The sequence below is a fragment of the Solanum verrucosum genome, unplaced genomic scaffold (assembly GCF_900185275.1).
Source record: "Solanum verrucosum unplaced genomic scaffold, falcon-dt-bn FXZP01000235.1, whole genome shotgun sequence".
NCBI lineage: Eukaryota > Viridiplantae > Streptophyta > Magnoliopsida > Solanales > Solanaceae > Solanum > Solanum verrucosum.
In genome coordinates this window covers 1,813,157-1,840,465 of record NW_026019948.1, presented here as the reverse complement: position 1 = coordinate 1,840,465, position 27,309 = coordinate 1,813,157, and the positions used below count along the sequence as shown (strand labels likewise).

General features: G+C 29.6%; 3 protein-coding genes across 3 annotated transcripts; all 3 read right to left on the bottom strand.

Annotated features, from left to right (window-relative positions):
- Window positions 1-359: 359 nt before the first annotated feature.
- LOC125813381 (putative F-box protein At3g49980) lies at window positions 360-4,528 on the bottom strand. Its single transcript, XM_049492885.1, has 2 exons — window positions 4,370-4,528; window positions 360-1,593 (listed from the first exon to the last, which is right to left on the bottom strand). The coding sequence occupies exon 2, from the start codon at window positions 1,552-1,554 to the stop codon at window positions 364-366; it is 1,191 nt and encodes a 396-aa protein (XP_049348842.1). The 5' UTR covers window positions 1,555-1,593; window positions 4,370-4,528; the 3' UTR covers window positions 360-363.
- A 10,515-nt stretch (window positions 4,529-15,043) lies between these two features.
- Window positions 15,044-16,811, bottom strand: LOC125812924 (cation/calcium exchanger 1-like). Its single transcript, XM_049492400.1, has one exon. The coding sequence runs from the start codon at window positions 16,783-16,785 to the stop codon at window positions 15,049-15,051; it is 1,737 nt and encodes a 578-aa protein (XP_049348357.1). The 5' UTR covers window positions 16,786-16,811; the 3' UTR covers window positions 15,044-15,048.
- Window positions 16,812-20,475: 3,664 nt separating this feature from the next.
- Window positions 20,476-22,273, bottom strand: LOC125812994 (peroxidase 44-like). The gene is made up of 2 exons (XM_049492487.1): window positions 22,003-22,273; window positions 20,476-21,290 (listed from the first exon to the last, which is right to left on the bottom strand). Exons 1-2 carry the CDS (start codon window positions 22,210-22,212, stop codon window positions 20,532-20,534), a joined length of 969 nt encoding a protein of 322 aa, XP_049348444.1. The 5' UTR covers window positions 22,213-22,273; the 3' UTR covers window positions 20,476-20,531.
- Between the last annotated feature and the right edge of the window lie 5,036 nt (window positions 22,274-27,309).

Here is a 27,309-nt window from a genome sequence, read left to right as displayed (position 1 = left end):
CTTTTTTTCTTATGCATACCAGACCGAATATTATAAATAAACAGTGAATGCACATGTTAAGTTCATTTCATCTCTTTAGCTTTACATATTTAAGTTTCTTATTGCAGAACCATAATATTAACTTCAAAGTTTTAATGCCATATATTACACATCTCATTGAAGTTGAGGATTATCCCATGAAACAAGGGACTTTACATGAGGCATATAAAGATCTCCAACTCTGTTGGTGCCTTTAAAATTGATCTCCTATTACACATCTCATTTTAGTTGAGGATTATCCCATGAAACAAGGGACTTTACATGAGGCATATAAAGATCTCCAACTCTGTTGGTGCCTTTAAAATTGATCTCCTATTACACATCTCATTGAAGTTGAGGATTATCCCATGAAACAAGGGACTTTACATGAGGCATATAAAGATCTCCAACTCTGTTGGTGCCTTTAAAATTGATCTCCTGCATTTCTTCAGCTTCAAAGTTGTAAATATGTAACAAAGGGTATCCTTCTTCTCTCTGGAAAAATATCTCCTTAGTCGACGCGCAAAGGGGAATAAATCCTGTGATATCATATAACCTGTTGATACTATACCTCTTTAACCAATTCCCATTCTTCAGTATCCATACCTGAATCAAATTCAATGTGGCATGAGTTATGAAGCTCAGGGACCCTCCAATTTCAACGAGTCGATCGTTTTTCGTGCTGCTGATTGGTAGAGGTACAGTTAGGAATTTCTCATCATGAAATCCCAAGGAGACAACATGGTTACAGCCATCAATCTGTGGAAGCCAATACAAAGCACCAATTGCTGAAACAGATCTATGAGTTGTGATCAATCCAAATTCTCCTGATTTAGGTCCATCCACTGCATGCCACGATCTTGTTGTGAGGTTCAGGATCTCACAGCGAATGTTTCTAGAGTTACCGCGGAATAAGTGTACTACTTTATAAGAACCTGTGAAATGGCTGAACATGAAGGCATAGCACTCCTGCGCGAAGCCAATCGTACCAAGAGGCATTCTAACGTGGTTCCGTGTACTTGGATTCATAACAACTAGACCTCCATTTTTCGCAATCTTGGCAAGGACCAAACCATTGCAGGCAGCCAAAATGCACTTTATGTTCCCCAAAGTATCTGGCATACAAACTTTATGGCCTTTGCCGCTATGGATATCCCAGAAATGGAAATAAAGTTCATTCTTCTTATCTGAAGGTAGTGGAAAAGGTGACCGTATGTTTTCCTTGTGAAAGGAAATTTCAGTAATTAGAACTCTCTCAGACTGACGAAAGTGATCTTCAATAAAACTCGTACTGTTGATCATGTTGAGAAGCGACTTGCATACACAACGCAGTTTGCAGAGAGTTTCAGCTGGAAGTAGAAGAAAAACCTCAAAAAGCAAGTCACCAGGAAGCCAATTCCCCTTGGTCTCTAAATTATCATCCATTTCTTCTTTTGTTTCCCTTGATGTTGTGCTTTGTATCAGCTGTTCACGCGCGATTGTTTCTACAGATGCAAATTTAAGCCATTTTTTACCTCTTGGCGACCAGTCTCTCATGACGTAAATCCACTGAAATCAGAAAGCTCTAAAAGAATTCTGCAACCAAAATGAAAACAAAAACATTTTTGAAGGAAAAAACTCCATGCCAGCATCTCGTTATTCCCTCAGTGTTTGTGAGGGAGGCACACAGGTTTATGAAAATTACAAGAAATAATTTCTAGCACAAAGTTTCAGCAATCAGACAGTTACTATACATAGAAAACTCCATCAGTTTTTCTGTACTTTCTATATGGAACTTAATGCTTGTCTCTACTCCCACCTTACCTAGCCTTGTTGGCCTTTTGGTCTTCCCAAAGACAAAATATTACCTCATCACTAGGTTCTTTATAAGAATAAACTGCAAAGAAAATCGTTAAAGAAAGAAATACAAGGACCATTAGCGGCTTTAAGCCGAAGAATGACTTCACAACGGTTTGCTAACTGAAAAGATGTGAAAATTACTTCATAAATGAAGAAGGATAAAATAATTTGTGTTTGTGATGAAATTGAACAAATGTAAAAAAACAAAACCAAAGGAAAAAGATGGTCTAAACTCTAAAGTCGGAGAATATAAACGGAAGCAAACTATATACTTGCACGCTTCAATTTAGAACACCAGTCAACCCGATTACAGAGTTCTAAACAGAATACAGCAAAATAATCATCATAAGCAGCACCTATGAATACTAAACTTGTGCCCTCAGCTAACACTAGTTAAAGGCGCTTTAAGATCTCCGTTAGTAACTAACATCTCTAGAAGAGAGCATATATTAGAGAAATGACATCGGGCTTAAAACACTAGTAGAATACATCTTGGATCAATAAGATAGGTTCTGAGGCATCAAGATTGCCAGTTTTTTATGACAAAGAATAAGGTAACTAGCAAGACTAGAATAGTAGTTTTTATTAAACCATTACAACCCCAAACACTCCCATTATATGATCAGTATTCTCCGAACAGGCAGCTAACTCACAAGGGGTAACCTTTTTACATTCCCAGGACATAGCATGTAACATAATCGCCCTCATTCTTTTTGGCATATCTATAGGTGGACTAAATATATTTCAGCTCAGCTTCAGTCAATCTTGGACAAGTTATAGCCAGCCTTTACATACCAAAGCATTATGAAACTAGAAGAGGTAAGAAAATAGATCACAACCCGTCTACGGAAACTAGGGAGGGATAGGCTAGGTAAAGGTATAAAGCGGGACAAAAGAAGGGAATAATAAGATAAATTACTAGGTCAAAATGAGAAAACTCCCTTTCTCTACTATCTTTCCTTTTTCACTTTTTAAACGAACAAAAAAATGAAAAGGGTTCTACTTGTCCCTTCATTTTCTTCCCTTCCTCGCCATCCAAATGAACTAGAACCCATAGCATTAAAAAAGTTCAACTTAGTTTCCTATGACGATAAGTTCACAGCTTGATACTCCAGGGCATACTGTGCAGAGTCATCTTAACGTTGAACCTTGAAGTAAGCAAGATGACAGATGAATTTAGTTACACCAGTGAAGTCTACTTGATGACCAGAGGTTTTCAATGGAAAATCATGTAACTGATTAAAAATGACACGGTTGAATAAAAAGACAGAAAAACAGACCTCTAAATGAATTCTCTCCAAAATACAGATATAAACATATTCCTTCATGGTATGCGGAGATCATGGTTTAATTAAACGCACAGAACATAGACTTGAAGGCTTTTTCCTAAAAGAATCACAGACATTTATTTTATCTTGACATCTTGTGCATTTTGTTGTGCTCCCTCATTGCATGACAGAATAGTTATTAATTAGTTAATTTATTTATTGATAACAAAAGGTAATATATTAATTAAAATCAGTATCAAGTAAGTACCATGAAGAAATTGTCACATTCTAAGTAGTTTCGGAGTGAAGCAAGTCCATCACAGAGTCCACAAGACAGACAAATTATGTTGGTTTTTTCTTTCTTGTAGCAAACTTACCCTACATGAGAAGCAACTTACATGGATCTTAGTTTAACGAATAGTGTCACTTACATCAAACATGCATTAAAATAGTCAGATACAAGGAGATAATACCACAAGAAGGAGGAAAGGGAAGAAACAAAGTTCCATACAGGCCATACAACATGCTATAGTCAAGCCCTTATCAGTAAGTCAGTAACACGCTAAAGTATATACATTACATCTAATTTTGCACAAATTTATACGTATTGTTGATCCATCTGTTAGAATTATTCAACAGAAGTCTAACAGACATGTTCTGTACTCCACATCATAGAGGAACACATTACACACCTTGTTTTCTTGAAGAAAGATATTCCCTTTCATCAATCGCAAAAATAAATAAATCTGTTATTACAGTCTTCGATAAAAATGTAATAACCAATTACAACTCTTATTTAGCTGAAATTAACAAATAACAGACTTGGTTGAAATGTGAAACCATGGCATACCAGTCACAGATGAAATATGAGCATCTTATACCATATTCATAATTGATTCAATATGACTCCTCGTGTAATATGAAATTGTATCCCATCTCTTGCTGAAGCAGATGAAGAATAGCTAAAATTTTATGTTCAAACGCTCGGATTTATAAGTTCACTGTCTCCTCCTCACCCATCTCCTCACCCCTATAGTATTTTTCCAGATTATACATAAATGCTCTTAGAATAATATTTTTCCATACATACACCGACTAGAAAATAAGTACAAATTTCCAAAAAAACATTTTACTTCATAACAAAACACCCTTAGCTCCTTCACAATATGAGAGTAGGATTCTCCTCTCTTTTTTTTAAGTAACAAAAGCCTAATTAAATACACAAATAGCTAACAAGACCTCACTGACATAGATTGTGATGGGATGGATAAGATTGCTCCACTCGACCAGGAGTCTCACATTCGGGCCAAATAAAATCATGTCATTGAAGCAATGAAGCCCTTCCCTATTAAAGGGACAGATTATTAGGTCAGTAGGTTCTGGATAACTCATATTTAATTAATTAAAAAAAAAGTAAAGAGGAGCCCTGATTAGTGATGTCAACATTAGCAAGGAAGTAAAAAACAGTACTACACATTCAAAGTAGAAAATAACACTCCATGGTTCCTCCCATATACTTCATCCGTCCTCATCTGTCCTAATTTATGGTTTCAATCACAAATTTCAGAAGGTCTACATTTTTCTTAAATTTTGTGCCAAAACAAATTATATTAAATCAAACAGTGTCACACAAATTGAGACAGATAAAATACAGTTTAATCCCATAAAAAAAACAATTATAAGAAAACATGCGTGATAATCACAATCTGATACACCAAACTGAAATAAAATTTAAGTTTATGGCTGACCTTAATGACGGAAGAGAGAATTTGTGTATTTTTTTTCTTTTTTCTCGACAGCAATGATCCTGAAGTCTGTTCTCTTAACTCTTAAGTCTTTGCTAGTGGTGGGCCGCTTGATTATTAATGATATAAATTTTCTTTTTTAGAAAAAATGAGCTTTAGAAGACTGAGTCTTTCTTTAATATAACAAAAGTGATAAGTGGGCCTCACCCACTTTTTGAAAAAAATCATGTTTATATATTCAGAAAAAAAAAAGTTATTATTGTAAGAATAAATTACAAGTATATTAAAAATATATAATATATTTTTAAAAAAGTATAAGAATAAATATGACCTTTTATCTTAAAAACCTTCATTGAATTCTAAGTTCTTTTGGATTTGCACCTTGTAGGGGCCATTCGAGGGAACAAGATCGAAGTCTGACTATTTCAAATTCACACAATATAGGAGTTTTATTTGAGGTGAAGCGCTTACTATTAATGATTTTTGCATACCCAAGACACAAACACAAAACCTCTTTGATTAAGAGAGGAGCAACCCATCTGCTACACCACATTTGTTGGTGGTATTCGCTTTGTTATTATTTCAACAGACACGTTGCATTTTAAAATGATTTCAACTATTGAATATTCCTCGAATTTATTCATTTAAATTGTCTTTGTGTAATTACATTTAATTCAACTATGTGAATTATTTCATGAAATAATATTATTTTTTAAAAGATAAATTATTCACTGTGCTAAAATTAAAGTAGAATGGAAAAAACACATACTAAAAATAAAATAAAAATTAATTGCACTCCTTAACTAAGAGAATTCTATTTAATGAGATAATAGTACGAGGATCTAGATTATTGTGTATCACTTAATAAAATGAGACTGAAAAATTATGAGTTCTCACCAATAATGGCGGATCATGGATTTGAGAAAAGGGGTTCATTATTTTAAAGAAGTGAATAGTAAATAATCTCATTAAATGGGTTTCTCTAAATATAAACTAAATTATCGTTTAAAATTAAATTAACAATATATTAAATAAAAATTAATAGAACAGTACGTTATTTTGAAGTGATCTTTTTTTTGTCAGAAGAAAAATTAAAAATTAAGGGCCCGTTTGGCAATGCGATATGGTATCATGATATGGTATTATGATATGGAATTATGAGATGAAATTGAAGTTTTGTTTGGACATGCAATATGGAATTTTTGTGTTGTATATTTTCTCATAAACATAAAAATCTCATAAGTTGTAAAACTATTAAAATAGCCCCAATTGTTTATTCAATCTTATCAAATAAATAAAAATTTATAAAATCGCATAATAAATTATTACAAAGCTATTGTTCTCCACTTAAGTAATTGTTTCATCTAACTTTAATTTGATAAAAAAAAATTGAACATAAATTGTAGTGTATTAGTCTTTAATATAATCCTTCCACACAGTACAAACATTTTCCTCACGTTGAACTTGCATTTCTCGATCATGTGACCGAGAAGACGAACCAACATTGTTTCTTTGAGCCATTTGTTGGTCAATATCATCCGCAACTATATTTTCATGCTCATAGACCATAAATATTTCATCATTTTAACAATCAGTTGATGTGAGTTAAAGTAACTATATGTTGGTGAGAATAATAAATTTTATGTCGGTGAGAATAATAAATTTTAAAAAGTGATGATGTGATTATAAATTTTATTTACATATGAAATAAATGGTTAGTAGATATAAATGTGGGGTTGTTTTAACAAAATATAAACTCGTGGATCAATTTTTGTATTAAAATATCTCAAATCATGATATGGAATTACCATATAATTCCATATCATGGTTTTTGGAGAATATGGAATCACATCTCATGATATGGAATCATGAGATGGAATCAGCGTAAAATCACATGTCCAAACGCTGATTCCATCTCACGATACCATATCGTGATATGATATCGCATGGCCAAATGCCTACTAAAATACTTGTGAAAATGACATTTAAAGGAAGAAAAGGCAAAAAAATAATAATCATAATCTAATTTTAAAAATAAACTAAAGATGATCGGGTAAAAAAATGTAATTTTAAGTAGACAAATATCTTGTTGTGGATGATATTTGTATTGCTACAAAAATTTGATTAGTGAAGAATGTTAGGAAGAAAAAAACTCAAGCATTAAAGCTATGGCCATTTTTTGAATTGTAACATATTTTTTAGTAAAAAAAATGCCTTAAGAAAGAAAAAGTTTGTCGTGTAACCAAACTCACCACCTTCAAGAAATTTTGCACCCCTTAATCGTTCAGCTAGGCTATTATATTGTGTTAAGGGGTTAAAACATAAAATATACTAGAAAATAATTTTTCTTATTTTATATATACACAATATAATTTTTTGATAAAGAGGATCCAAATGAACCTCCTGATCATTCCCCACTCACGACTCACCTATGATGAGTTAAACTTCTTATCTCTATAATTTGCATGAATTATTTTTGGACGACATGATAACACATACTATTTTATCAAGGATGACTTAAGGATGAAGCTAGTAAAATGTTTGATTTAGACTCTCAAAAGATTTTAATAGTGAATTTTATGATTTTAAATTTACTTAAAATAATATTTGAAGATTATAAAAAAATATAAAATTTAAATAAAAAAAGAAAGAAATAAAAGCTATTAACTTTTTATTAGAAATATTTTAAAACATTGAATTAAATAACTCAAATCTTCGTATCAATAAATAAACTTTTTATAACAATATCTAATATAATGTATTGTAAACGAATATGGACAACATCTTATTAACTAGAATTAGTCCATACTTTTATAAATATAATATTACTATTGTAATTGTCCGTGCTTCACACAATTATAAAAATAATTTTATAAATATAAAATTATAGATCTATTTGTACATTTCATTTAAAATATTTCACAATTTATTTTAATTTGTATATAAAGGAGTACAGTTTGAGAAATTAAATACTTTTTCTATCATAATTTTTAAATATTACGAATTATTGACTTATTGTCTTTAAATAATACTACACTAAAAAGAAATAATATGTAAAAATTAAAAAAATAGTTTTAAATCATTATTATTTTTATATTCAAGTGTATATATTTAAGGTATCTTTTTAAAATTTGATTTAAATCACTAATTTTATTGAGACGTGATTGTACTAGATTCTTCTTGAGTCACCTTATTCACCGATGTCAAACATATTAACTTCTCTTTGGGGACTTTTGGGGACACTAGAGCTATTTCGTTTTCCTTTTTGCTAAAATAAGGGTGTGACATTTTATATTTTTGATAATAGGTTGTGAAATCATTGAATGATGGTACTAAATCGGTTATAAAGTTAAATTTGAAATTCATTAAGTGTCATATTGATCTTGTGTTTGCAAAATTAAAAATTTATTGATCGAAAATATGTGCCGATTAATGTAAAGGTGTGGGGATATCACCACGACACCCAAACACCTTCATTGATATACGTATGTTGATATTTTATTTTAATCATATAAGTTGAAACAGAAAAAATATAGTTTAATTATATAAAAAAAAATTAAAAGAAACTATGCATGACAATCACAATTTCAAACACCAAAATAAAATAAAATTTAAGTTCATAGCCTACCTGATGCTTTCAGGATTTTTTGTGTTTTTTTTCTTCTTTCTCAATGGTGATGATCGGTGAAGTCTGCTCTCTTAAGTCTTTGCTAGTTGTGGGGTGCTTGATTATCAATTAAATGTAACTTTCTTTTTTTTTCTTTTTTCTTTTTTGAGAAAAAATGAGCTTAGAAGATTGAGTCTTTCTTTAATTAAACAGAAGTGATAAGCGGGCATCACCCAATTCCCCCTAAAAGACTCATATTTATATTTTGAGAAAAAAGTTATATTGACAGAGTAAATATATCCAAATATATATATATATATATAAAAAAAATGAAGGATAAATATATATTTTTTCTAAAAGTATAAGGATAAATATGATATTTCATCTTGAAAAATGCATTAAAATTCAACTTTTAGATTCGCATTGTGTAGGATCCCATTCGAGAGAACAATATTGGAGCCCGACTATTTCAAATTCGTGCCGTGTAGGGCCCCATTCGGGGGAACAACATTGGAGCCCAACTATTTCATATTTGCGCCCGTGTAGGACCCATTCGGGTAACTCCCACGAAGTCTTACAAATGAACACTCGAGCCTGTCAAGCCTACTTTCCTCGATCCAAGTCCGGAGCTCGACTATTTCAGATTCATGTCGTGTAGGAGCCTCATTCAAGGGAAAGTGTTTCCTATCAAGAATTTTTTCATACTTAAGGCTCGAATCTGAAATCTCCGATTAAGAAAGAAGCAATCTCATTTGCTGCACCACATCTATTGGTGATATTTGCTTTGTTATTATTTCAACAGACGCGTTGCATTGTTAAAGGATTTCAACTATTGAATATTCCTTGAATTTATTCATATACATTATCTTTGTGTAAATACATTTAATTCAACTATGTGAATTATTCATGAAAATAAAGTTATTTTTTTTTAAAAAAAATTTACTACATCTGTTCCTAATTACTTGTCCATTTTTGAATTGACACACATATTAAGAAAATAATTAATGATATAGCGAGTTTATCATTTTACCCCTATTAATTATGACGTGGATGAAAAGTTCTACATTTTTCAAAGTAATTAGTCATTTAATTGAGGGTATAATAGGTAAAAAAAAATGTCTTTTCTTGATTTGTCAAAATGGACAAGTAATTAGAGACAACTATAAAAGAAAAAGTGAACAAGTAATTAGGGACAGTGAGAGTATTCACTATGCTAAAATTAAAATAGAATGGAAAAAACACGTATTAAAAGAAAATAAAAATTAATTGCACTCTTTAGTATAGACCTAACTAGGAGAATTCTATTTAATGAGATACTCCCTCTGTCCCTAATTACTTGTCCACTTTTGAATTGACATACCTATTAAGAAAGCAATTATTGACATAGTGGGTTTACCATTTTACCTCTATTAATTATGAAGTAGATGGATTAAAAATTTAAGATTTTCAAGAAATTGTACATTTTTCAAAGTAATTAATTGAGGGCATGATAAGTAAAATTATTTTGTCCTTTCTTGATTTGTCAAAATAGACAAATAATTAAGAACAACTATAAAAGGAAAACTGGACTAGTAATTAGGAACAGAGGGAGTAATAGTACAAGGATCTAAATTTTTGTGTATCACTTAATACAGTGTGGGACTGAAAAATTACGAGTTCTCAGTTCTCACCAATAATGGCGAATCGTGAATTTTGAGAAAAGTGATTCAATGTTTTAAAGTAGTGAATAGTAAAAAAATTCATTAAACGAGTATATCGAAAAAAATAATCTAAATGTAATGTCAAATGAGTTTATAAAAAAATGAATCTACATATATATATAAAAGCTAAGTTATCATTTAAAATTAAATTAACAATATATTAATAAAATAGTACGTTATTTTGAAGTAATCTTTTTTTTTTTCTGAGAAGAAAAAACGAAATACTTGTGCAAATGACATTTAAAGGAAGGAAAGGCAAAAAAATAATAACAATCATAATCTAATTTTAGAAATAAACTAAAGATGAATATTGGAGAAAAAGAATCTAATTTATTTTAGATTTAGAAAAAGAATCTAATCTAACTGAGTCACAGAAATGTAAACACAAGCTTGAGAAAAAGAACTAACCTAAAACAATACAATAAGACTTGTCATTTTTAATCTTCCTTTACCCATAAAGCTTTGAAATGCATGTGGACATTTTCCCCATTGGAATGTCTTCTATAGATTGTGGAATGTAACTGGACAACAAAAAATTGAATAGGAGATCGATTATGCATGTGGGCATCTAGCCATGTTTCATTCTGAAATTTGATAAATAATGGACGATTGAAAATACGTAAAAAAAAAAAAAAAAAAACTTTATAGAAATTTGAGTTGGAAGGATTTAATAAAAACACTTTGACATGTGTTTAAGTGCTCAGTTATGAAGAATGGGAACATAAAATGTGTTTAAGTGCTCAGTTATGAAGAATGGGAACATAAAATGGAAGTTACATTGAAACAGGTTATTATCATATTGTATGATATAAAGGTCACAAATAACATAGTGCATGAATAATGTGATTGGTATGACATTATTTTCTCCTGTAAAAGTTAGTTGCTACATAAGGAATATCTTCTCAACATATTCATTTTTACCTTAATTAAAGCTTTAAAAATAGAACATAAAAACAATTAGATAATAGACAGCCAATATGCTGATATAGGTAAAAAAAAATAATACAAAAAGCAATATCAGTAAGTTGAAAATTTATATATGAATGCGCATTTGACTTTTGAATTGCCAAATATGCTATAATAACCCTGTAACCTCAAACACAACCCGTCGACAATTGAATACACAATAAGAGAAACAACCGATAATAACAAAAAAAAAACAAACACAATTCTTCTTCAACAATTCGAAATCAACTTACTAATATATATCTAGATCGAGCAATATTATTAGTTGTGTCCTGTATTGTGCTGCCATATTCCTCCAATTTGATGCGAGAATACTTGTGCTCTGAAACACATTAAGATCGAAAATAAAAATATGTATAAGCGCTTTAGGTAAAAACGTACCTGAACTTGTAACACTAATCAAAAGAATGAAAGAAATTCTCAGTATTTTTTCAGAAGTCGCAAAATGAGAGATGAATTTGTCTGAAAAAGCAAGTGGTGAGCTAATAGCCATAAGAAATTTGAACTCCATGTGTTTTACACAGAAAAAGCTAAAATTATAAAATACCCTAACAGGCAGACATGTTGACCTCCTGCCTGGTTCACCAACTGAAACTCTCTCCTATAGAATATATAGTAGAAAGATTATATAGTTATGGCCATTTTTTTGAATTGAAACATCACTTTTTCTAATAATAATAATAAAAAAAAACACCTCAAGAAAGAAAAAGTTTGTCGTGGAACAAACTCGCTACGTTCAACTAATTTTGAACTCATTAACCGCTCAGATAAAGCTATTACGTTGTGTTAAGGGGGTCAAAACATAATACATATTAAAATAAAAAATTTAACCTTGCATATATATCATATAATTTTTCAAACAAAATAGTTTTGAATAAACCCGTATACTCTTTGCGCCGCCTTTGCTCACCTATGATTAGGGGTGTTTATGGTTCGATTTAAATCGATTATTAGTTAAAATTAAAATCAAATCAATTTAAATTGGTTTTTAAATTTCTAAACCAAACCAAACCAAATCAAAAAAATATGATCCGTCAGTTTGATTATCATCAGTTTGGTTCGATTTGATTAGGTTTTTTCGGTTTTTTTCTGTTCAAAAGTAATAAGTTTGTTGAGGAACATACGCATCTCGATAGACACAAACACTTAGTACATGAATAATTCACAAATAAGCTATTACATGAACAAAGTGATTCATCCAATGTACCAAGTTTTAGAAAGTAAAAAACTCATTGTCAATAGCATAAAGTTGGTTCAATATTCTAGAGATCTCAACATCTTATCAATAGACTTTTCAATAAAATTACACCTTAAAATATTGAGAAATTACTTCTCAAAAAAATAATAATCAATATTTCATAGTCAAAACTAATCAATTACCATCTTCTTTGGCTTGAGCTTTAAATTATTCAATGCTACATTAGAAAATTTTATAAAGAACAGAGAAAGTGTGATCTTTAAAATAATGAATATTGAGGGATTTAGATAAGGTTTAAATAGTTGGGCTAAAATTTAAGTGTTAGGCTTCAGAAAATAGTAAAATTAAAGACTTAAAGTTAATTAAAATTTATCAAAATACTTATATTTTATTTATAAATAATTATAAAATTTATATATATAACTTCTCGGTTCGGTTTGGTTATTTTTGCGGTTAATTTTTAGTAAAATCAAAACCAAACCAAATAATATCGGTTTTTCAAAATTTAAAACTGAACCTAACCAAATCAAACCAAATATCAATTTTTTTTGATCGATTTGATTCAGATTGCGATTCGGTTTGGTTTTATAACCATAACCATGAACAATCCTACCTATGATGAGTGAAACTTTTTGTCTCTATAATTTTTCATGAATTATTTATGGACATATGATAGCACATATTTTTTAAAAAAACTTTCAAAATATTTTTAGTGAATTTTATGTTTTTAAATTTACTTAAAATAGTAGTTGAAGATTATATAAAAATGATACAAAATTTAACTGAAAAGGGGAAGGAAATAAGAACTATCTATTTTTTATTAGAAATATGTTAGAACATTGAATTAAACAAGTCAAATTTTCATATTAATAAACAATTTTTTTACAACAACATCCAAGGTAATATATTGTAAACAACTGAAAAATATTTTATTAACTAAAATAAGTCCCTATATTTATAAATATAGTATTATTATCATTATGTGAAGTTAAACATTTAACATTTAACACTTAATGTTAGGATACTACATTAATAACAAGTAATATGTAACAATAAAAAGGAAAACTTTAATTTATTATTATTTTTATGTTTATGTGTATATATTTAAGGCCTCTTATTAAAATTTAATTTTAAACCACTAATTTTATTGAGATGTTCATATAAGAGTCAAATGGCTCATTCACCAACTTCTGCTTCAGCAACGTCAAACAACTTACCCTTTTTTTGGAAAACAGGCTTTTTGACCTTTTGGCTTAATAAAAATTAGTCTGACAGCATAAAAACGAACTTACATTCTCTTTAGTAACATTTTTTTTTTTGACTTTTTACCTTAAATAGAGAAGGTTTTGACTTTTTATACTTTTGCTAATTTCATTCCCTAAATGAATCACAAAGTTCAATTTAAAATTCATTGAGTGTTACATTGATTCTGGATGAAATTGTAAATGTATTGATTATATTGCATTTCTTATTTCTTATGGAAAAAAAATGACTCACGCCTAATAAAATTCGAATACATAATCGCTTGATTAGAAGTCAAACGTCTTATTCATTAGTCCATGTACGCAATAATATAGATATTGTAATTAGCATTCGAAACAATCAGTGACCTTAGTTATAAAAACTTTTTAATTTATTTTTTGTTAACCTTTTTCCATTTTTAATTTGATTTTTTGTTGAGCTTTCGTTTATTAACTTTTGTTAACTTCATTTTCTTCCGTTTATTTTAAGCATGAAATATAAATGATTTTCTGATTTCAATTTTTAAAAAACTCTTTTTTTCGCTTTGTCAAAATTTAGATAACATCCCATAAGTTTTTCTTTCTCTTTGCTCTATTATTTAAATGCACATAAAAAATAGTCAAGTTATGAAAATTTGAATCTTATTGAAAAATTTTATTTGCAAAATAAAATACAACAAAGACATGAAAATTAGACTGAAATTTCATTTGATTTCTTCGGCCTCTTCAATTTTTTTGTTATTGTGAGTGAAACCATTCACATATGACTTTGTCAGTTACTAAAATTATGTTTATGAAATTCTCTGGCCTCATTTATTTTAATTTGGTTGTTACGTAAAATATAAATATGTATGTAATATAAATAGTTATGCCATTATTGGTGTTTTTAGAATATAAAAACTGATCAAACACAAATATAAATGAATGATATATTTATCATATATCAACCTCTTTGGACATTTTATATTACAACGTAGTATGATGCCGATAACCTTCAAATCCTAATTCGCTATAATTTTGCGTACCAATAATTCCAGTCTAGAAGTTAAATCAATATAGAAATGACTTTTCTAATTTCTAATTAAACTAGATTTTTCACTATCATAAACATAGATGCCTCTAGTTAATTTTTACGGTGAGAAGTAATGAAAAATCTGAATATAAGTTTATGAATAAAATATTTTCCGTCACTCTGAAAATTTTACCTCCAACTTTTCTATCAATTAACTTCCACATTAAATTTCTTCAAAGTTTTGTTTGTATAATAGGAACCTTGACTAAACAAAATTTCATCCATAATTACAAGAATATTAATTGAAAAGAACTTTGAAGCATTTTAATAATGTGTCAACCAATTAAATATTGTTTATTATACAAGCCATGCATACACTTCATATAATTAAACATCCTTGTCTTTTCACAATATGAAAACTATATACATATAATAATTCTCTTAAAACTCCATACTAAAAACCTTTTGCAAACCTTAGAAACAAGGAGCAAAAGTAAATAGCCAAAAGTCCAACACCAAGTAAGTGATCTGGTTGCATATTTCTCTTAGGCAAAACAACAAGAGCCCATAGTAAGCCAAGTATAAGAAATCCCAAAGTTTCAAAGAGAAAAGGATCTTTTGGAAGCACAAAAGAAGTTGGATACTCCCACCATGAAGCAAGCACAAGAGAAACACCTAAACCAATCAAAGTGTTAAATAATGGACCAGCATAACAAGCTGATAATGCCATTTGCACACCATCTTTTCCACCATTTAATGCCAAAGCAACATTTGATATTAGATCACCAGTTGAGTTGCCCCAAGCTAGGACAGTTAGTCCTAAAATTGAAGGGTTTATACCAAGAATATATCCAAATGAGACTAACAAAGATACCAATTCTTGTGCAAGAATATATGTCCATGTAGTACTCATAACAAATCCTCCAAGAAGCCAAATCAACAAGCATTTCTTTGGAGGACTAGAGTTTTGTGTAGAAAAATATGCCACATTCCCTAAGATAAGTCCAACAAAAACTGATGTCATGACAATGACTAAGTTCGTGTTGGAATAATCTATGACTTCTCCTGTAAGACTTAAAACAAATGCTGCAAGAATTGGTGCCAATGTTGCTGAAATCACCGCCATTGGCTTGGACCAACGTTCCTCATTAACAACCGGGATGGTTAGCCTTCTTGGCAAGTATAGGGGCAGTTCTACAACACTAAGAAAATGATGCAAGAATTTGCAACAAGATGATGAGGCCGCGCCTATAGGAGGAGAATTCATTTGTATGGTTTGTTTCACATGACTTGAACAATTCTCCTCATCAATACACCCTAACAATGGTACCTCAACATCGCGATCAAATCCATCATCATCATCTTCTTTGCCATGTAAATTCACATTTCTAGTCGCCTCCTTCTTACTAACAAGAAAATGCATAGCACATACCACACAAATGTAAACAACATAAATGCAAGAGAAACAAATTGCTATCCACAAACTAACTCTCCCAACAACAATAACCCCAACAAGACATGATAATGTAAAAATAATGAACAATACATCCCTAATAAAACTCGATTTATCAATCGTTACTCCAAGTTGGGACGTAGTCATACACAATAGTATACTTATAACTCCCACAACGAAACAAGAAATGAAAAATGCACCACCTAACACACTATTAAGCCCCACAGTGCCACTATTGCTAGATCGAGTGAACGATATGATACTCGAAAAAACATCGTTAGCTCCATTTCCTAGAGGGAGAAGAGTTGTTCCAGCTATAGCTGGGGAAAGATTCATGACTTTAGATAAACCCTCAGCACAAGGACAAAAGTACTCCGCCGCGGTATTACCTAACAAATAAAATAACAAAATAAGCCATACAACTAGGATAACGTACCCTAATTTTGGTAACGTACCTAAGGTGCAATAGAAAAATTGAAGATAATTCAAATACCCTTTTGTAGAACAAGAATTCATGTTTTCTTTTATGTAGGTACATTTTGATTGTGCATCACTAAATTTATGTAAGTTGGAGCAATCATTATTGTTAGTGTTTGATAAATGGATGTGTCTAATTTGAGATTGGCTAAAAGTAACATTGGAAGTAAGAGTATAAAATATGAGTAGAAAAAGGAAAGAGATGTTGAGGAATATAGAAAGAGGTGATTTTGGCTTGAAATGGAATGGAAAAAAATTCATTATTATGAATGGGAAGAGAGAAGAGAGAAGAGAGAAGAGAGAAGAGAGGAGAGAGCTAAATGTATAAGGGATTCAAATGGCCTTGATGACCTATTTATATAAGTATCATCTTTTAACTAAATTAAGTTTTTGAAACTATAATTTAGTAAATATTTTTTTCGAATTTATGAAGTTGGAGTTGAAGATGAAGTTATATTTGGTGATAGTTTTTGCAAATAATATCTAGTTGTTTAAACGTACTTTTTCTAGAAAAATAAATATGAAATATGATTTATGCCCTTAATTTCTAAAAAGTAGAAAAATCACTCAACTTAATTAATTTATCTGACTCAAACAATCAAATCTGCTTTAAAAGAAAACTATCATAAAATAGATAATCAAGTAATGTCGCTGATTAAATCTCATATATAAATAATTAAATAAAAAAATAAATAATTCTCATGATCAAACGGGTCCTATATATATTCGCAACAAGCACACCTCAAATAGAGGTGCATGACATCATTTCTTTTTACATTTAATTACTGTAAATCATTTTAAATTAGTTTTTTTTTTCTTTCTAAAAAGTGATTTTTGGAAACACTTTGTATTTAGTTTTTCTCTTCTTTAGTCCTTAAACTTGTATATAAATAATTCTTTTAGTAGCTAAGTACTAGAGTGTCTATCCTTTTCTCCAAAAAAGATTGTCTTAAATGGACATTAATATCTTGTGCACACATTAATTAGGTTTTTATTTATTTATTGGATTTGCACTAACAGCCTAAACTAGGTTTTCATGTCAAGATATATATTTGTTTCCTCTAATATGTGCCTCCTATGTCTATTTTTACCTATCAAGTATCGACTTGATACACCTTTTTTAGTAACAATAAATAGAATGACAATTTTACGATATAATCTTTTGAATACAATAAATTTAATATTTAGAGAAGTGATTATAATTAATAATATGAGTACTTTTTTCTGTGTAGGATTCAAATTTACTAATTTATCATCCATTTTATAAACTCGTATGCTAAAATGGAATGCGGCTTCTCAATCTCCATAAAATGTATGACGTGTGTCGTATTTTAAAATCAATGGTGCAATTTTTTTAATAATCACATGCCTTAATCATACGATTAAAAGAATATATATATATATATATATATATATATATATATATATATTACTACTATTTAAGTTAGCTCTATTCAATTCTACTTAAATATAAATTGAAATTAAGTTAAAAAAATATGTTTATATATTATGTGTTTTAAAAAAAGAAACACAGATAGAAGACAAAAATTAATTGACCTTCGAAATGATAATTCTATTACATACAATAAGAAAGAGTGAGTATTTTATCATCTCACAAACATTTTGTAAATGTGTTGTCACTCTTAAACAATTAGTTAAACAAAAAAAAAAGAACAAAAGAGTTTTTAGTTGGAAGTTTCGATAATGAGACAACAATTCCCACTCTAAGTAGAAAGGAAACTTCGTTGTACCAAAGTCCAAAAAACATGTGTCATTCCAAGAAGAGTTAAACTATACTACTACTTCATACTATGGTCTATGTGTTTATGATTTTAGAAGATCCCTTTTTGGTTTATTAAGTGGAAATTATCTAATTAGACAAACATTTTTACCATACGTAATAATTTTTTTTACCTTGCTTTAAAATACTTACATATCGGTAGGGGTGTTCACGGGTTGGTTTGGATCGATTATTGGTCAAAATCAAAATCAAATCAACTTAATCGGTTTTAAAATTATCAAAACCAAACCAAACCAAATATAATATACATTTATCAATTTGGTTGTTTTCGGTTTTGGTTTGGTTTGGTTTGGTTCAGTTATTCAGTTATTAACCATACATAAAAATAAAAGAAATAATTCATTCAAAACATGAAAAAAATGACAACAATCCATTTAAACGAAAAAAAGTTAGAATGACTGGCATTACAGAGCTTTCGATCATTGAATTTACTGAATAAAACTTCAAAATTCACTATTTTGGCATAGAAGAAAGAGACAATGACATTTTCAGTTCCACAAAGAATTTTCATAGACACTCATATACATGAAACCAATAAGAAAAATGTTCTCACCTTGGACATTTTTTCTTTCATAAGTAAATTATAAATAAATTTTGATGAAACATATATAAAATCTTTAAAATTGTTTATGAATATAATATATTATGTATGCATAATAATAAAATTTATGTATATAACTTGTTGGTTCGGTTATTTCTTCGATTTTTTTCGAACAAAACCATAACCAAACCAAATACTATCGGTTCTTAACAATCTAAAACCAAATCAAACCAAAACCCAAATTAAATCGGTTCATTTAATTGATTTGATTTGATTTTTCAGTTTGGATTGGTTTTTATCCAAACCATGAACACCCCTACATATCGGTGATGACATGTTGAGGCAATTAATGAAGGTATGAGTGCATATTTTGATATTAGATGTATATATTGATGTATTAGTGTATGTTTTGACAGTAGATATATGTATTTATATATTAATGCACTAAATATTTGATATCAAATGGAATAAATTTTGATACACAAAATATGAAATTGATACTGGATATATACGTTTTGAAATACAAATATCTAAGGAGAGAGGTGGGCGGGAGAGCGAGAGAGAAGAGATGCGAGCAAGAGAGTCAGTGTATCTCAGTGAATCATGTTTTAATAAAATGTATTACAAATAAATTTCACCTAATTTGACTCACATGTATCTAAGATACATATATCTATTTCGTCATATATATATATATATATATACACATTCGAAACAATATTTTTCACAAAGAAATATAATTAGAGAAAATGTAATTTCAGAATATAATTAGCACCAATAATAATGTGCTTTGTGTTGTTTGTACATTCGAATTAGTTTTTTGTGTTTGGTAGGAGGAGGACCATTTTGGCATTTTCCCTTTTAACGTGTATTAGTCCGAGATTTCTCAAGAACTATTGCTTGACTATTTCGCGTATTATTTTCGTCTCAATTTAAGTGTTTTTTAAAGTTAAAAAAAACGAATCTCTTTTAATATTTAGTATATTCTCTAATTTTAATATTCTACATGTAAAATTTAATACTAGAAGATTTTAAATAATTACACACATCTTTAATTTAAAATCACATAATTCGAAAATCTCCTTTTGTTTCTTAAATAGAAAGTACTATTTAAGGAAAAATGTTCATAATTCCCACCATTATGTTATTAATATCCATACTCCACATGTTCATGTATTAATGTCATATTAACCCAACCTAACAAGTTACAACAATATTTTTGTAGCAGTATAATTTACATATAATTATGATATGATAGGTAATGAATTATATACTTAAAGACACTTGAGAAAAACAAGAAATAAAACTCTACACTGTCATTTTTTATTTCTCTTAATTTATTTGCTTGGAATATATTTCTTGTTTGCTAACAATTAATAATATATAATTGCTAGTTAAATATATCTAAGTTAAACTAAGGGAAATTTGCACATTAGGAGTTTTTTTTTAATAACATAAACCACACTTAATATTTTATTGAACACTCCATTAACATAATAACATTACAAGGGAGGTATTGTAACAATACAAAAAACGATATCTTACCAAGTTATTTTACAATTCCCATATATAAAATAATGCAAAAACATACACCTTATATTTATTTTTTTAGTAAAATAAAAATAATACACTCAAAATTAAATACTATATTATAGCATATGTTTCCTAATTAACAACCTTGCGATTAGCCTTCTGATTAAAAACCCCACAATTTTTCCTAATTTCTCCAGCACTCCCCACTAAAACATCAATATTTGCCATTTTTATCATTGCATTTGCAAAACTTTGGCTAAATACATCCTTATTAGCTGCAAAACTCGTAACAATTGGAGCACTTGACTTATCCAACGTAAGCTCTTGATCAATTGTCAATATACCTTTACGTAACATAATTTGTCTATAATACTCATTATCAACAGTAAAAGACGTATTTTGATCCAGAAACGCCGTTGCAGAACTTTTAGCACAAGTTTTCAATAGCTGAGCCGCTAATGTAGGATCCATAGTTTTATCAGGTACGGGCGATAGCCTATCTTGGAAAAAATTACAATGTGCGATTCCAACTGTATGAGCCCCTAATAGTGTGACCATATCATTTAAAGTAAGTCCTTTATTTGTGAAAAATTGGAGGGCTTGTGGAATTGTTAATGATGGGCCTGGTAAATTTACATCTGCTGCATTTGAAATTAGCCCATCACGTCTACCTGTTGGAATTGGATAATTTGGGCCTCCAGCTAATGCTACAGAGTCTCTAGTTGCTAGTGTTATTATGTCAGCACATGAAACTGTTGATGGACATGATGTTTCTAGGGTTTTCTTTATTTTGTCGATCAACTCGAATCCTCGTACTGTTTTGTTTGGGCCAGCTTCTCTCTCTGATTTCTTAGAACCTATTGACTTTATGAGTATCGATGCGTCGCATCCCTAAAATCAAGTTATACATTTTTAGGAACAAAATTAATCATGCAAACAATAATATATATCAAGATGTACACAGATTGTATATCTATTTTTCTATAGACATTCATGCAATTTCTTAAACATCACATGAATTCCAAATTGAATTATAAGATTGTTTCCTTATTTGATGAAAATCATTTACACTCCCAAATGACGTATATACCCCTGAGTTTTGAAATATTGACATTCTCCTCCCTTTATATTCTATGCAACATAGATAGAATTTGTTACATAGAACAAAAAATGGAAAATATATTAATTTTAAAGAAGTTAAAAAGAAGAAGACAGATTGATAATATAAGGATAAAATATGCATTTAAAAAAAATGAAGTATATAAAAAGAGAGAATGTCTATTAATAGAGAAATCTAACTACATGAAAAATTATAGTTTTGAAAGACATATAGAACAAAGACATGAATCGATACCAAGTGAAGATATAATTTTGGGCAATTTATTTCACAAGAAATGTTCAAATGATATTGACATTCATGATGTTGTCAATTAGTAAACATGTAATATTATGACTCGTTATATTTTATGTATATATAATCAATGTTTAACCCTGATCTTCGACTAGCTAGTTCGTACGTTTACTGATTCATATTTTGAATCACTTATTAAAAATCCTGATTTCTCCGATATACGTAGCTAAAAACATAAAGTAGTAGACTTACTCTAACAAAGCAATCATGAAAATGCATGCGAAGCAAAGCTGCAGTGATGGAAGGGTCACTATTGAACTGATTCTGCACAGCTTGTCGAACAATAGTTTCAGTTTGTGGACATGTTGTATTGTAAAAACCAACTTGAAGAAGTTGGGCTGAAATTAAATGGATTACACAACAATGAAATGTTAATAATGATAATATCATTTTCATCTTCATGATGTTAATGAAATCAACACACCCAAACTATATATGCTAACACTATCAAAGTAGAAAATAGTACTTCTAGTGTGTATATAATTAGTGATGAAGCTGAAAGTATATATAGACATGTATAAATACAAGTGCACCAAGTTGTGGTGCAGTAATGGGACACTAGACTGCTTCAAACAAAGGCGGAGTCAGAATTAGGAGTTTGAAGATTCTCAAAAGAAAAAAAAACTTTTTGTTGATAATGGGATTCAAACTCACAGTTGTAATGTGGAAAGTATTTCTACTACTCCTTCCTTCCCACTAAGCTATCAATCAATTTTGTTAGAGGTTTACGAGTTAATATGCATATATATATTTATTTAATTTTATAGTACAAATATAGGGTCTACGGAAAAGTTACTGGGTTCATCCGAACCCACAAACTCCCACCTAACTCCGCCCTAGCCTTCACATTTAACCAAAGGTCTTGGGTTTCAACCCCTACTACTTCACTTTTAACTAGAGGTGTCAGACTTGAGCCATGAGTATGGAGAAAATTCTGTTGGAACGTCATCCCTGAATGAATCATGTTGTGCAATTCAAATTTAGTGTGGGCTCGAGACAGGAAAAAAATGTGTATATATAAGTGGAGGATAAGGATTGTGACGTTGGGCACATGCATGGTCAACAAAATACCAACGAGCCGGCAATATAAGAAAAGAGCTGTTATTCACATTACCATACGCGTTAATCGCATAAGGATAAATGGGTCCATTGGATTCTTATTAATTAAAAATATACACTTGTTCTCACAAATTATTTGAATTTTAAAATAGAGTACATTAGTACTATAATGAGTTCGAGAATTATTTAAATAAATAACCATAATTTACTTATTACTTATTAATTAAGAAATTTGATTAGAGCGGTGATTATTTTAGAATATTAAAATAGGTCTCAGAAGTATGAAATTAAATAATTTTGGCTCTGATATAGCTTCCTGAATTCATTAACACTTATCCTTAGACATGATATACTCAACTCATGATAATTCCTTCAAAAATCAATTGTCTTATATGTTCATGTTTCAATTATGCAACTAGGGGTGGCAAAATCAAATTCAATTCGTCCAATCTGTTTAAGAGTGAGTGGGTTATTGACCCACCCATTAATTAATTAGTTCAACCCATTAAAAATTGAGTTGATATGTAATTTGAATTGACTCATGAAGTTTTTTTATCAAAATATTTTTTTATAAAAACTTTTTTATTTCAATTTGACATATTAACAATTTTATTAGGTACTAAAATAGTCTAAAAGAACAACTAAAATAATTAAGCTTAGTAAAAATTGAGGTTGAGTTGGGTCTTGACCCGTAATATAATCAATTTTGACCTAACCCATTTGACCCAAGCAAATTTAGATTGGGTTGGATCTTGACCTGATTATTGTCTTAACCCATTATGATCCGTTTAAATTTGACCGAACCCATCCAATTACCACCCCAAAATGCAATATCAATATGTCTAGATTTCCCATTGTAGCTAGTTTGTTGAATACCTTAGACATAGTTGTTTCACTATCACAATGTAAGAGGACGGCTCACTACTCTATATCTAGTAATAGATCTCTCAATCATTCCATCTAAATTCTGTTGTCTTATACATTAAAAATATAAGTTGGATCTAATTGAACCTTAAAAAAAAGCTCACAAAATAGTTTTGGAGGTTGAGTTATAGGTCCGAGATTCATTTCTTTACATTTAATATCAGAGCAGGATCCATCTCACTCGATGTTCGGCCTTCAAAGTAAATTGTCTACACTCCAGATGTACAATCCTAGGCATGAGGTGAGGTGTTAAAGAATGTAAAAGTCTCACATTGATTATTAATGAGATAAGTGGTCTTTTTATATGGACTTGACAACTATCTTAATTCCCATCATAATCTAGTGTTTGGTGTTAAGTTAGACGCAATATTCTTCTTATACCATGAATTAATTGTGTATATATATACATGAAATATTATGTCATCTATTATTTCGACTAAATTTCAATAATATCATTTTGTTAAATTTAGTATTTTTTTTTATTAATCATGTGAAGTGCAAGTAAATTTGATAATCATTATCCTAAGGTATGTAGTTTGGTTTACTACCATTAGCCCTACATGGTTTATTCAGAAAGTCAGCATCCCGTGAATATTTCTTATCTATTACGTACGATTTTCCTTCTCTAATAAGCCAAAAGATTTAGTAATTAAGCCATATCTAGTGAGCTTAACTTATATAGTATATTATCGGTGTAAGAAATTTTTATGATGACTTATTATAGTACGTTACTTATCTTATTTTCAAGATTATATTTATACTTTTTAAAAAATCACTTATAAATATCTTCAACTAACTTGATCATATGATTAATTTTTACATTGACGATAGGAATTCCAACCATTTGTTTAATGATTGCATATCGTAGAAATCTTACGGGTTGTATTGATGATTAAAATGGTTAAATAAATGCTCCTTATCATGGGCTGACCTACATAGAGTCCGCTGGGTGCTCAAGCACCCATTAACCTTGTCTAGATATATATATATATATATATATATATGTGTGTGTGTGTGTGTGTGTGTAGAAATTAAGAGGTATTTGTATAAAATTAACATAGAGCACCCAATGAACAAATGATCTAACTAGTCCATTGTCTCTTGGGTGGGTGCTTAAGGCTCTTTTAGTGTTGTTAAGCCCGGGTTTGAATCTCATTGTTAATATGTCTTTTTTACATTTTTGATTCCGCTACTTTCAGAGCACTCACAAGCCACAACCTTAAAATCCTAGATCCGCCATTACTCCTTATATAGGAGAAGAGTCTTAGACTGACTATACTTAGAGTCCTACTACAATACAAATATAACACCAGTATAAGTTTACGACTACTACTACTACAATTATAATAACTATCCTAGGTTTAGCTAGTATAAGACACAACATCCTAGTCGACATTTAATTAGTATTTAGTAGCTCAGTCCTAGTGTAGCTCCAACTCTATAACAGTTAACAATTGTACATTTGTTGATTGTACTATGTTGTTCAACCTGTTCCATATCATCAACTTCTTTTATCTTCAACACATACTTCTATTGAAAAAAGAACTAATAAGAAGATTGTATCAAACAAATTGAAACGACGAAAGTGAGTAATATATATTAATTTACTTGTTAGGTATATAAGATAAATTTGTATATATTTCCCAAACGATGATGTTGTTGATTATAATATCAAGAAAAGCAACCAATTATTGAAGCTCACAAAATGAGATCTACCATATTTTAGGATTCTTTCACATAACACAATCAATAGTCACAAGACAAATAGGTGGATGATGCCTATCATTTTCTTTGTCTACGCAGCTTTTTTTGGCACCATTTGTCACACAACAAACTTTCTCCAATTAGAATTATGGACGACGACTTTCTCATTATTTATAAATGCATTGTATATATAACATAACAAATAAATATAAATGAGTAGTGTGGACCAAAGATAAACTTTGATATCAGCAAATTAGGTGGAATCAAAATTTTTACTAGAAGTTCAAAATGTAAAATAAATATATGAAAAGATTAAAGGTCAACATCTATCATATATGTAAAAAAAATAAAATTCTAAACATATGTAAGTGATGTAATTTTTCATTCAAGAAAGTTCGAATAAAATCTCTGGATCCTTGCTAGTTGCTAGCTCTGCCCCAAGTTTTTTTTTCCTTTTTTGTCCAGTGTTGGGTACCGATATTGAAGTCCGACTAAATCTGAATTCGCGCTGAAGTCTCATATTAAGAGGTAAAATGCTCCCTAACAAAAGTCACGTCATATACAAGGGGAATCAAACTCAAAACCTCTTAGTTTAAGATGAAGGAATACACACTACAACAAGTCTAATATATATATATATATATATATATATATATATACACTATTACTTGAAAGAAATAATAATGTCCAAATCATTGCCAGTGCAGTCAATATAGTATATTTTTATAGATTGAAGACATAATTGTATTATTGTCTTTGGGACCACTGAGCCGGTGATCGTGTTAAAATATTAGAAATATTCTTTTTAGTTATTAATTTCCTTTTAGGTTTAGTATTTACATCAATGCTAAATTATGTATTTTCTTTTTTAGTTTTAAAATATTCTAAAATATTTTTAAGTGTAGGATCTACATTAAATATAAAAGATTTATTTTTTTTATTTTTGAAGAAATTAAAATAATACATTTTCTTTTATTTTATTCCCTTTAATTCTCTATAAATAATGATGTAATTTTTTATGCAACAATTGAGTTTTTATTAATTATCTTTTCAATTTTGTCTTCCGTTTCTTCGATTTCATAAAAATGATATCAGAGTCGCCATAGATCTTTATGGAGCTGTGAGTTCTGTTAAAAACAAAAAAAAATCAACCATTTTTAACTAGTGGAGACTTTTTCTATAAAAAAAAAAACCTTTAGGGCTTATTTCTAACCTGTAAGGATTAATTTTAATTCTTTTAGGGCTCTCCGTGCCCAATATGAATGCATCGCATCGGGCTCCAATTTTCAATTATGCCACCTTTTAATCACACCAAGCCACAATTTCTTATTGAATGCCCCACAATAAAAAATATTAAATTTGAACAGTTAAGATCTTATCTTCAAGTTTGTTATGTTCTATAAAAAATTGTAATGGAAGATAAACCTATACAAGAGATGTTTTAAAAATTCTGCTCTTGCCCTGATCAAGGTTCACTTAAACGAGAATAAAAAAAATATAAAGTCAAATTTGTAATTCAAAATTCAGCTACAAATTCATTATTACACATGAGACAACCAAAGAAATTTGGGAAAACTAAAAAAGGAGCATCAAGAATTTAGAATTTGAAAATAAATTGTATCTCTTAGAATACAAGATGTTAGAGACTATCAGTAACTACCTTAACAAAAATTCTTTGATTGTCATCGAAATATGTTTATTTTGTGAAGATTTTGAAGATAACTAAATGGAAAAATTCTTGTGACTATACCTATGAGATTTGAATTCAAAATCTCCACTTTAATTAGAAGAGTCTAAAAGTTTTTCTACCAT

Excerpts from the sequence above, each read along its gene's own strand:
- LOC125812994 (XM_049492487.1), bottom strand. The coding sequence starts at position 22,212 with ATGAAGATGAAAATGATATTATCATTATTAACATTTCATTGTTGTGTA. Across the intron at positions 21,291-22,002 it reads TTCATGATTGCTTTGTTAGA|GGATGCGACGCATCGATACT; the intron begins GTAAGTCTACTA and ends ACTTGATTTTAG.
- LOC125812924 (XM_049492400.1), bottom strand. The coding sequence starts at position 16,785 with ATGAATTTTTTTCCATTCCATTTCAAGCCAAAATCACCTCTTTCTATA.
- LOC125813381 (XM_049492885.1), bottom strand. The coding sequence starts at position 1,554 with ATGAGAGACTGGTCGCCAAGAGGTAAAAAATGGCTTAAATTTGCATCT.